The sequence below is a fragment of the Chelmon rostratus genome, chromosome 21 (genome assembly GCF_017976325.1).
Source record: "Chelmon rostratus isolate fCheRos1 chromosome 21, fCheRos1.pri, whole genome shotgun sequence".
Taxonomy (NCBI): Eukaryota; Metazoa; Chordata; class Actinopteri; order Chaetodontiformes; family Chaetodontidae; genus Chelmon; species Chelmon rostratus.
Window position 1 is genome coordinate 3,743,207 of NC_055678.1, and position 12,765 is coordinate 3,755,971.

The 12,765-nt window shown below is 43.4% G+C and overlaps 1 protein-coding gene across 1 annotated transcript; it reads right to left on the bottom strand.

Moving 5' to 3' along the window:
* Nucleotides 1-3,646: 3,646 nt before the first annotated feature.
* LOC121625371 (protein phosphatase 1 regulatory subunit 3C-B-like) lies at nt 3,647-12,143 on the bottom strand. Its single transcript, XM_041963456.1, has 3 exons — nt 11,978-12,143; nt 9,556-10,010; nt 3,647-8,360 (listed from the first exon to the last, which is right to left on the bottom strand). Exons 1-3 carry the CDS (start codon nt 11,989-11,991, stop codon nt 7,774-7,776), a joined length of 1,056 nt encoding a protein of 351 aa, XP_041819390.1. The 5' UTR covers nt 11,992-12,143; the 3' UTR covers nt 3,647-7,773.
* Between the last annotated feature and the right edge of the window lie 622 nt (nt 12,144-12,765).

Sequence of the window (12,765 nt, forward strand, 5' to 3'; positions counted from 1 at the left end):
AACTCTGGAGGAAGACTCTGCACTTCATCATCATCATTATGACCATTACATCAATTATTCCTACTGTGATTCAAACACAACCAGCAGCTCTAACACACAGAGGACCAGCACTGCTAGCAATAATCAATAATCGCTGATCAATGATCAGGAATGATTACAGCTCACCTCTGCAGCTCCATGTCGGTGTTCACAGCAGCAGAAGAAAAGATTAAAGAGCTGCTTCCTGTTTGGTGATCAGCAGGCAACAAGATGCTTCATCAGTCCTCCTAATATAGACACACCCACACGCACACACACACACACACACACGCACACACACAGTAACACGTGTTTGTGTGTTGACCTTTGACCCCGCTGGTTGAACTTGCGGGAGACGGCTGCTGACCCTGTATGACCTCTCAGTAACCGGAGAAGAGGAGGAAGAGAAGAAGCACAGTTTTACCGTGGTGTCATTCAGGGTACTGACAGTCGCAGTATCACACACTGAGCTTGTATTAATATACATAGAAGTACTGATAATAACACACACAACACTGCTAACCACACACCCTCATCATAATACACAGATGGTCTGAACCACATTTCATCTCAGGCCACCCAACAGTTGTTGAGATGTATCAGTGGACAAACTGTCACATTAACATCCATTAAAAAGTCAAAGATTTGGTCTGAACTGACGACTCACCTTCAGCCCAGTGAACAGCAGCTCAGTATGAGATCAGATCCAGATGCTCCAACGTTCTCTTGAACTGAACATCAGTCAAATATAAAACGAGACATTAAGATACAAAGTGGACGTTATCACTCAAACACAGTACAAAGGATTACACAGCATCTATACTTTGTTACATCAACATGAGGGAAAGAACAATAAGCACTTACAGCAGTCATTGTTCACATTATGAGATCTCTGTAAAATATTCTGATGGTGCAACATGAAAACATCTTATTACTTCTTTTTGTATGTTAACCATGCTCTAAGCTTTGGAGCTACATTCCCATAATGCTTTGGGGCACGTAAACTGGAAGTATAATGTTGCCATGGAGTCAGAGTTAGCTGTGGGCTGTAACTTCAGCCTTCTTTTCATTGTTGTTGTCTGTATTAGTTCACATTCAGTCTCCATTAACAGTTTGCTGGATTAGCTGTTAGCAGCTCCTGTTAGCGGCTCCTGTTAGCAAAGAGGAAGACTTGTGATTTTAGACTCCAGCTCCATCAGCTGCATCACTGCTGCAGCTCCTCCTGCTGATAAACTACAATAAGTCACTGCCTGTTGCACATGCATGCATCATGACGTTCATACAGGAGGATGTTTTTTAGGTGAGAAAAGCTGTTTTTTGTCTGTTTTTTCACTGCTCTGGTGCCTGAGGGGAGCCTCGCAGTCTTGAGGGACTCCTTCGATCGAGCACTCCTCTGTGTTTCAGTTTAACCAGCAGGGGGAGCTGCAGGCTGCAGTCAGTTAGGATGAACATCCTCCCAACAGTCTGACCACTGAGTGATGTAACAGTTGTGAGGGCTCTCCCAGCCTTATATAACACTAATATTGCCTGTCTGTCTGCCTGTCTGTCTCTCTGTCTAAAGTTATCTTAGCGTGTAGCTGAATTTGGTTCATCTCTCTCTATGAGACTCATGTTTTGAATCTCTGACAAACAAAAGTTAAGACAGAAGAAGAACAAAAATGATTTCTCTGTTTCTGCTCGTCTGCATTATCCACCTTCATGTCTCTGATGATGTCACAATGCTGATATGATGTCATAACGTCCAATAAATATGATCAGATGATGGTTGCGGGATCATGGAGTCAGGTGACACGATGACGGAGTGATTTTATCTGCAGCCTGAGGTTATCTTCATGTACAAAGAGACAGTGTGTGTGTGTGTGTGAGGGAGAGAGCGATTCAGAGGTGGTTTCAGGTCACTTCCTGTTATATAACTATAATCTGTGACAGAGAAGCTCTGAACTGGACCAAACCACGAGAAACCAGTCAGTGTGTTTACGTTGAGGATTACAGAATCCATCGCTGCGATGTTTCATTAGAAACTACAGCAACAAAGACTGACGAGGTCAAACATTTAATATATCGTCTTTGTGCTCTTTTCAGGTGAGTTTATGTCAGGAAGAATCAGCAGGTGATCACTTTCTGTTTATTGATGTTCTACACAGAGTGCAAACTGTGTTAGAATCAGGGTTGTACGTATAACCAGTAAGATGTACTTCTAAAAGTACTAAAGTATAAAAGCATTAAAGTACAAGTACTCGGAGCAGTAACATGTCCCTGTGACTGTTCTGCTGTTCTGTCTGATCTCATCAGATTATTGTGACTCAGTCATTCATGTCAAAGCAGGATTTTACTGTTGGAGCTGGTTGAGGCTCATTTTCAGCTGTTTTGTATCAGACTGCAACTAATGATTCTTTTCATTCTGGATCAATCTGCTGATTATTTTCTCCATTAATCGATCAATCGTTTGGTTTGGAAACATTGTGAGAAATGTGGTGACGATGAGGCCAAAGTGACGCCTTCACAGTGTTTGTTTAGTCCAAAGCTCGACATTATTACAAACACATTCAAATCATTCAGAGGAAAAGCAGCAAATTCAACTTTTGAGAAGCTGAAACATCAAATGTCATCATCACATGTGTCTGTAGGGCCCTCAACAGCCTCCCACCTGAAAGCGTCACTGGGCTGCAGGACAGGTTCAGGCCGTCCCTCCACTCGTCTGCTGGGAAGAACTTTAATGCCAGACGACTTCAAGGTCATTTTGAATAATGATTTTGAAAAACATATGCAAAAAGTACATTTTCTGTGGTATTGTTATCCGTTTTTATTGAAGTTGGACTAGTAAGGCTTCTTGTTGTGGTCCCATAGCAAGTAAGTCCCACATATAATCATCTGCAGGCGTCTATTGACAAAACAGTATTCAGGCAGAAATAAAAAGCTTCTTCTTCAGGGTGTTCAAACTTTTATTCCTTTTTGCCAGAAGCACTGACAGCGATTCTGACTGCCAGGGATAAAAGTTCAGAGTGTTGCCTTTCAAAAGACACCAAAACCATGTCTGAACTCCAGATGGTTCGAGAGCAGCTCTCGGTTTACTTTGGGCTGAAACGTGTTGGGTCGGCGTCTCAGGCTAATTGTACAGGACTGGTAGGAGTAATGTTATGCTCTGTTTATTTGTGTGAAAGGATGAGTTTTATTTTTCTGTGAGAGCGCTGGCAGCTCTGTAATAATTGAGATTCCTGGTCTGCTCACGTGTTCTGTGTTGATTCAGTCAGCTGGACATTAATCTGACAGATAAAAAGAAGAATGTTAATCGTCTCTCTGTCTCTGCCGGTCTGTCAGCTTCCATCAGTCTCTCTGTTCACTCTGCTGCTCACACTCTTTCATTATTGTTTTATAGGGTCTCGGTGAGCCACTGTTTCTGTGTGCCAACATAAACTTTAGCTTTATGAAAAATTATGTACTTTTAAATATAAATATTTGCATTTTTTCACATCACTTGAATATAAATGTTAATAATATTTAGGTCAAATAAACTAAACTGGTCATAAAAATGTCTCAATCAGTTGATAAAATACGTCATCACTCATGTTGCTGAGTTTGGAGGACAAGAGAAATAAAAGACAGCGAGCGAGCAAACTTCAAACACTATCAACATTAGACTTTTATTCTGAAAGGACAAACACAAAAGGGACAGTCAATCACTCCCTGCTTATATCACTTCCTGTTTACATCAGAAATTCATTACATCTTCATCTTCATTCCATTGCACTTTACAATACAGCCTGCTACAGTACAGTTGATAATGCTAGTAGCTGGCTAGCCTGCAGCTAACCAAGCGAAATGCCATTAATCACAACTGTTAAGTTAGCACAAGGTAACTCTGACTGACTGGTGGCTAGCTCACGTGTTGCGTTCATGTTACGTCAGAATAAAGAGTGAACTTCAACTCAGTTCTTGCAGGAGGTTCAAATTTATGACCTTTGACCCGAGCTCCAGCCAATCTCTGCTGATGCACTGCTTGAACTGACGGGAAGAAAAGCTGGTGAGACTTTGTGTTTTCAGAACTGTTCAAAAAAACTGACCTCAGATCAGAGCAGGCAGAAAGACGCTGCCCTGGTCAAATATTTAATTGTTAAATGCACATCTGAGAATCCAGATCATCTCCTACAGGCTGATGATGACAGGAAACAGCTTCCAGGTCCTGCAGTAAAAGTACGGCATCATCAATAATGTTTGTAAGTCAATAATGTCTTTAAGATAAAATTATAACAGTTCAAAGAACTAGCAGTAAGCATGTTAAAAGATGACCTTGTGAGCGGTCACATGACCCGCACCGTGCAGGTCTTGGTGCCCCACCGACTGAGCTACTCCAGAAAACCCACCTGTCATCATCCCCATAAGGCACCAGGTGTTTCTGAGGTCTATGGTTGTTATTTACATAAATCTGAGGTGACATGAACGCAGCACGAGGCTAACAGCAGTCAACCATCTCGACTTCTGACAAAAACTTTTAACACATTCAATTTACATTAAGTTCAGTGTGCAAGACTTCCTGTCACATGCTTTATGTATACACCAACCAACGCGCACGCACACACACACGCACTCGCACACACACACGCAGGGTAAGAGCACTAGAAGTGTTTCTTAGCTTAGTCTTAGTAAAGGCAAACTGGTACGGCTACAGGAGCTAACAGGAAGTGCAGGTTTCTCATTAGCTCTCTATCTACAGCAGTTACCATGACAACAACATTCTGGAACAACTAAGGTCACTAACTACCCGTTACCAGGGGAACAGAAATACTATAGCCACATGCTAATATGAGGGTTTTTAGGCTAACAGGAAGAAAAACAAAGAAATACAACATCTGTCAAACCTGTCAGACTGCAGTCTCCTTTAACGTTTAACCTCTGACCTCTCCGCTCACCTTCCCCTTTATGCTGCATTCACATGATTCAGGAAATAAAATATCAACATGACAGGAGGAACAATGGTAACAGTCTGTGAGCTGAATGCTGTAATATAATTTGCTGTCATCATGTTAACAGTCAAACACAGCAATACTGAAATCCGCCTGGGAAATAATGACGATGATTATGACATTAAATATTCAATGACTGAGACAGCTCAATCTGTGGACCAATAAAAGAAAAGCATTTTTAAAGGGAAGCTCTGTATTTTCTTACTCACATGGCGAGTGCAAAGTTAGCATGACCCATAGTCAGAATGCACACAATTATAAGACTGGTTGACAAACACCAGAATATTTCTTTTAACTAACGGATCAGAGAAGGATGATTGAGGATGACTCTTTTTAACTGGCCAGCTGTGCAGAAAAATCAACAACTAATCCCATCAGTAAGTCCAATTCCAAACGGGGGAGGGTCCAAATCAAGAGTCAGACAAAACAAGGTTCTACACAAGTCTGAGTCAACACCCCCAGGAAGACATCCAATTAAAAACACATGCAAGTCAAAACTCCCATGAGGCAGATTCAAGTTTGAGTCAAAACTCCCAAGTGTCATGTCCAGGTCAAACTCCTTAATCCTGGGAACAGTCAGAGTATTATGAGACCATGACAAGTCCGCTAAAACTCCCAATAGATCCAGAAAAGTCAGAGTCAAAACACCCCCAAGACAGAAATGACCAAACTCCAGTACTACAGCTCTGTTTCCATGCTAGAGACCAATTGGTTCATTTTCAGAAAGATGAAGATCTGCTTCTGTAAAATGACTGATTGGTTATAGGCCCGTGGTTTTGTCCTGATGCCATTAAAACTATTACTATGACCCTGTGACACCATCATTAATGATAATAATAACAACAATAACATTTACATCAACTAACATGTGCTGGTTTCTGACTAACAGCAGATGCCAAAGGTCACAGGACAATAATGACTAAAGTGCAGTTTCTTGTAGGGTTCTGAGTTTTGGTCTGTTTAGATTCTTTTAGTCTCACATTCAGACTGAACTTGATTCAATTCAAAACCAATGCTCCCTCCCCTGTTGTAAACCCCTTCAAATCACTGACATGTTAAAAATGACTTACAGCTCTTCAGGGACACAAACATTCCTGCTGAACCAGAAGAGGACTCCAGAAGTACCTCTCTGGTTGGGATGACTCCAGATGTTCACCCTCTGGACTTGCTGAGTCCTCAAACCACTTGTCTGAGGTGCTTACAGTCATCACAGAAAGACTGCAGCGGTGATATGAAGCGGGGGGATAAGATTTCAGATCTTAACATACAACGTATAACTAACGCTTAGAACTTCAATTCATAATCCATCTCAAGTCCACAGAGAATCCACTTGAGGAATCAAGTCTGTGAGTGACTGGATTTAATCCAAATGTTCAACCCTGCTCCAGACCCGGACTGGGTCAGGTTAGGTTTTCGGGTAGGGTCTTGATGTTTAAGATCCTTGAACTGAATCAAAGCAGGCAGGATTCAAGACTGTGTCCGACCCTAAACCAGAGTCTGCAGAAGGGTTTTCATTATTCAGCCCACAGCGCAAATACATATAACTGGAATTAATCCTTTGTTTCTGTTTTCTCTCTTTTTGGACCCTGATCGTCTGACTGCTCTCAGGCGTCTTGAATCTTTAGAACACAATGTTTTCCGGCTGGTATTTCAAGTCATGCTGCTGGTCTTCTGTGACAGCTGTTTCAGGACTTGGATGTCCTAAAGGGTTTGTGTTGAGAATGATGAATCAGCTGTTATGGTGGAAAGAACGGAGGTCTGGACTTGGAAAACGGAGGAAACAATGAGAAAACTGCAGGAAAAACAATCCCATAAGAGCTGAGGAACACGTCACATCCTTGGACCTGAATGTCTATAAATCCTCCTTGAATAAACCGTCCTCACGATGTTCAGTTGTCAAAAACAGGACTTGTTAACTCAACTGTGATGCTGGAGAATATGAAGTCTTGAAATGTTTAATTCATACTTTGGATGTTTTATACAAACCACTATGAGTGCATTCAAAAACTCATGTGAAAAGCTTGTAGAGTAAAATGTTGTGAAGTTTTAGAAATTATAATGAAGCCTTGTGGAGGTTTTTGTTAGGCCTTAAACCTCCCATGGATCTTTGGGAAGTTTTAAGAAAGCACTTAGGAGTCCGTGTGAGACTTCTAAAGCCTTAGAGATCACCAAATCCTTTGGATGCTTTTAAAAAGCCCTTATTTTGACTGCTGATTCTCTGGTGAATATCTTAATGCTACTAAGTTCATCGTCACCCTTGCATATTTAAAAATACGAAGCTCTCTGATGCCTTGCAAACTGCGTTCCCGCACAGGAGGACCAGAAGCGAGCAAGGCCTGGCTCTTATAGGGCAGCGGGAGTTGTTTGCTGGGGTGCAGAGCTCAGATGTGAGCTGAGATTCAGCTCCGGTGTGCAGTATTCAGGCCACTTTTGGCCCAGTGTCAGCACTCAGAACCACTTGCGCAGATCCTGGGGCTTCATTCATCACGAGTGTTGGGCCGAGACATTTCGACTGAACGCTGAACCGGCTTTTGTCCTGAGTCCGTCCACTCTCCAGACAGATGCCAGATGTTAAAGCTCGTCTTTCATAACGACTCTAAATGGTTAACGTTAGGGCAGCTAAAGTGACTGGAGTGAGAGCGATCCGTAGTGTATCCTACCAACACGCCTGGAAAACCTTCAGTGGATATAATGCAGTCTTTCAGTGCTCATGTGAGGGTCCTGTGAATCTCTTACATCTTGGGAAAAAAATCACAGAGTGAGTGCAACAATAAAAACATGTCCTGTGGTGGCCTCACCAGTAGGGGGCGCTAGTCTCAACTCGACCCCAGCTCTGCCACTCAGGGAAGATCCCTGCTGAAGTCCTGGGACTTCCAAAGGGATCAAACTCCATCTCCTCTCTCTCCTCTCGACCGCGGCCTCTCTGGATCTCCAGCCCGACGGTACTCTCAGTGCTCCGGGTCGGGCTGCCGTTCGGGTCCGCCACCGCCAGCCGGTAGTTGTTCCCCTGATTGTTGTCCCAGAAGGTGTGGTCCTGAGTCTGGTACTGAATGCAGAACTCCACTGTGTTGGAGGGCTCGAGCACCTCTGGTACCGAGACAGAGAAGGAGAAGGTGTCGGTGTCGTGGCAGCCATAGATATTGTTCATGTACAGACACGGAACATCCTGGAAGGAGCGCCACGAGTCAAAGGTGATCCGGACCGATACGGACTTGTCAAAGGAGAGGTTTCGGACCTGAACGGTGCCTGAGAGCAGACGCTCCCTTATAGAACAGGTCTCCAGACACACCTGCTGGGCTTTGAGCCGGTTCCTCAGGTCCAGATAGTCTTCAGCCGGTTGGATGAAGTCCAGAACCAGGCCTGAACCACAATCTGCAGCTTCTGGAAGAGGAACAGGAAGGGCTCAGTTTGTGTGAAAAAACACGTTGGCAGTTTTACCTTGCTTTGTTTTCAAAGCTCATTAGCCGAGCCTGACCTCAGCTGCACTGCAGCTTTTCCTCAGAATGGATGTTTTGAATGCAGCTTCATTTGCTCGACGCAAGTAAGCAAATAAAATCACTCAAAACACAAACTACTCATGTGCATTCACCGACATCGTTTAATGTCACACTAATTACAACCTGCTACATGCAAGCTATGGCTGAGTCCTACTTAGCTTGATGTTGGCTGACTGCAGCTTAATATTAACAACACGATGAAACTTTTCATGAAGTCAGTCCGCCAACATTCAACTGCCCCTGATTCCTCCATGGTTTAGTTTACCAGGCACCAAGCTCCCAGAACAGTAAGTAAGTGGACTTCTACTCAACGCCGTAGGCAGCAAAATTCATGTTTGGTTCTAAAAGACTGTTGCCAAAGCAACAAAACTCTCACCTCAGGCTTGGCCTGGGGAAGGGGGGCTAACCTTCCTATCTCATATTAAGTCACTCTTAACATTAATTAGACTAGACTAATCTGACAAGAGACAGGAATTATACTTCAGATGATGTGAATCAGGAGTTTTTTCTCCAAATCAAGTCAATTCTGTGACAAATATAATCTCCATCTCCACGATTGAACTGCTGCACAATTACTCAAATTTTATTTATACTCTATACTATAAAATCAGCTGTTTTCTCTGCCCGTTCTCTTGATTTTATATTTTTGATTTTGTGGGTTTAACTTTATACGGCTTGTTTTTATATATTGTCTTTACAATCTCCTTTTCTCCTTTTTTTTTTTCTTGTAGAGCATTTCTTTTTTAAGAAGTCAATCCTGCTCTGTTGACTTTCTGCATCAGCAGTATGTTTCATAAAGTCGCTCAAAAAACACAACATTTGGGATTGTTTCAGTCGCACTTCTGTCACCAATGTGGTACCAAATGACATCCCCACAACCGGGTACACTTACAAACTTTTAGAAAACAACATCATGAGTAGCTACATGAATCAGGTCACCAAGTATACTTTGGCAGCCGTTAATATAAACACTGAGGCTGGAACTAGAGAACAGGTCAAATCAAATTGTTGATGGACTAAGTGGTGAATCGACAGCTTGTTTTTGCTACAATAAAGTTCACTAGCTGCTCTTCACTCACCTTTGTCATCTCCCAGGTGTAGTCCGGCTGTGGCGCCCTCTATCTCCATCAGGTGGAACTGCAGCTCGGTAAGTGCGTAGTCCTCGGCCTCGTTGAAGATGTGGACGGCGGTGAGCGCGAGGCCCTGAGAGTCTGCAAACACCACGTTCTTCTTCTTCTTCTTCTTCTTCAGCCACGCCGGGCCGCTGCTGATCTCTGCGCTCGCTGACGTCGAGGCCGTGGTCGCCGCGCTGACGTTGTTACCGAAGGCGTCGCCACAGTGAATGGAGGACAGACAGGGTCGCAGCGGTTCACAACGCTTCAACAGAGTGGCCGCTGATGAAGAACAGCGGTTGTCATAGTTACTGAGAAAGGAGCGCAGCGGAGGAGAGCTGGCCAGACAGATCCTTACAGCCATGTCGACGGGCATGATGGGAGATGGACCGCCGGGGCAAGGGCTCAGGACGTGGAGGACCCTGAAGAGAGAAAGAGACAAGTAACAGTAAGACCTGAAGAAGACCAGATACTGTTTGAATAAACTGATCTGAGATCTGTAACAGGCAGAATTTGGTTCAGCTCACAGTTTGGACGGGTCACCGTGGGGGGTTTTATTCCATCACTTTAACTCAGAATGACATGAGGAGACTGTGTGATGATAATAATAAAAATTCTACCATCTGTTGTCTTTTATCAAAGCATAATGCACATTGTTAATTATCTCCCAGTAAATTACAGAAACACCAGATGAAGTCATCCAGGTCATGGTTCTTCAAGGAGGGCTGAATCCAGGGAAGATGGACTTGGCTGTAAAAACCTGAAGACGTTTCATCCTCTCATGAATCAACACTGAAATTTTCTCTCAACACACAGACACACAGACTCCCAACCCTGCAGTCACGAGCCAGCAACATGAGGAGAGCAGAAACATTTCCCCGGAGGCAAGAGAAAGCTAAAACCGCACTAAACACACAACAGATGGGTGAAGAACCTGTCAGACGGGGAACTTACCCAACCAGAGCAAGACATCCTGGATTTAACTTCACCATCACACCACAGCATGCACCAATAGTTGAGCTCGCAACAGCAGAATCACTCATAACAGTCTGAACTCTAAACCAATCCAAGCATGTAACGCTACTGAGCTATCTAGCTAATGGCAGCTACAGTTAGCTGCCACATTCTGATAGATGCATGGATCCGACGACATACCCCCACCACCAGCACATCCTCAGACTTTACATGCACAAACACACAAACTCAGGCACATTTCAGTCTGGATGTTCTATTCGATTCAACGGCAGAGAGGACAAAACTCCTGCTGAACTTCACTTTCTTTCATACCAGTGACCTGTAACGGAGCCCAGACGGGAGTGCAAAGTGTACTAAAGTAATATAAATATAATATAGTGCAGTACGTGAATAATATTCTAGAATATAACTAGAGGGGCACTCAGAGAACACGACCTCTGGACCAACAGTCCACTACGATGTGCAAATCTGCAAACTCAGAAGTGTAAAGTTTGAATATTTTTCCTCATAACTCACATTTGGATTTGAATACAAGTATAATTAATCAAGTCGCATGATATGTAAGTATTTATGTCTCCATAGTCATACATCTTAGTTTGAGAGAGAAGTGCCAAAGTTGTACCGGTTCTCCAAGCGCTTCATGACAACTGCTTTCTGTGTGAAGTTTGAGCAGCTCCCTGAGTCGACTACTCCGGGGGATTACTTCTGCCCTAGAGGATTACTGTTACCCCAGAGGATTACTGGTACCACTTAAGGATTACTGCTATCCCAGAGGATTACTGGTACCGCTAGAGAATTACTGCTAACCCTATAGGATTACTGCTACGCCAGGGGATTACTTCTGCCCTACAGGATTACTGGTACCGTAGAGGACAACTGCTACTCCTGAGGATTACTGGTACTCCTAAGGATTACTGCTACCCTTGAAGATTACTGCTACCCCTGAGGATTACTGGTACCTGGGGATGTGGCCTGTGACATGGACTCGTCTTATTTCTACACTCGAACCATCGACCAGATGTTCAGATGTGTGTCGTTTATTCCACCAGCGTCAGATGTTCAGTCTCACAGCGTTTAATTAAAACCAGCTCAGCAGTTTTTTTCTGTAATCCTGCTCACAAACAAACGAACAGAAGCAGAGCCTCCTCTGTGGATGAAGAAATAATAAACGTAATGCACATTAAAACACCACATGCATTAGGCCTGAGAGACGAAACATCCGCAGACATGTTTACTCTCCGCTCTTTAATACAGATTTGACGCATTTCCACTTTGCACAAATAACACATTTATGTTTAGAAACTGGTCTGAGGTCAGTTAACAGGAGGAAACAACCAGCAGGTGAAATAAAGCAGAAACATCCACAGACGGCGGACAGAAAGCTGCTGTGGCGCAGTTTCATATGGACCCTCACCTGGTGCAGTTCATTGAAAAGTTTCACTCTCTGTAGACTCCGGTAGAATCCACCTCAGTCCAGCACAGACCACCACAGACCACGACAGCGAGCGCGACGCGATTCTTCGTCTTTTCTTTAATCTCAATTTTCGTCTTTTAGTTTTTGAAGTGGAAATGCCGCTGGCTGCTCGCGCGCTCAGACACGCCCCCCGAGACAGAGAAAGAGAGACAGCGAGAGAGACGGAGAAAGAGAGAGACAGAGAGAGCAGCCAATCAACGCTCTGAACCGTCAGCTGGTCACTCTATCAGCCAATCAGAGAGGAGTCAAAAAGCAATAACGTAACGGCTGGGCGGACCCTGTCTGCCTGTGACAGTCTTAGGGATTCTTTAACCTGAGTTTGGACTGACAGGCAGAACTCAGTAAATTATAAAGGTGTGGAAAAAAATGATATAAAAACGACCAGTTCTTGATAATTAATTTCAACAACAGTGTGGAAAGTAAAACAAACCACGGAGGCAACTGCTGATTTAAAGTTAAGCAAACTGATTGTGTTTGTTAATACTAATACATTTTTTATTTTTAGTGCCTCACTCAAAGTAACATTAATATATCAAATTAGGAAAGCAAAAAACACAGATGGATTTTTCTAATCTTTTCATGATAACAAAAGATTCAGTAGAAGGCCAATAATAAAAGGTCAAACATTCAGACACTGAAGGAACAAAATACGTTTATCCAGAATAAATTTGCTGATTTGAGGAAACCATCAAACAGTTACTGTCAGTGTGAGGCTGTTCTACACCACA

Coding starts and splice junctions, on each gene's coding strand:
- LOC121625371 (XM_041963456.1), bottom strand. Junction 8,361..9,555: donor ACACCTGGGAGATGACAAAG/GTGAGTGAAGAG, acceptor TTCCTCTTCCAG/AAGCTGCAGATTGTGGTTCA.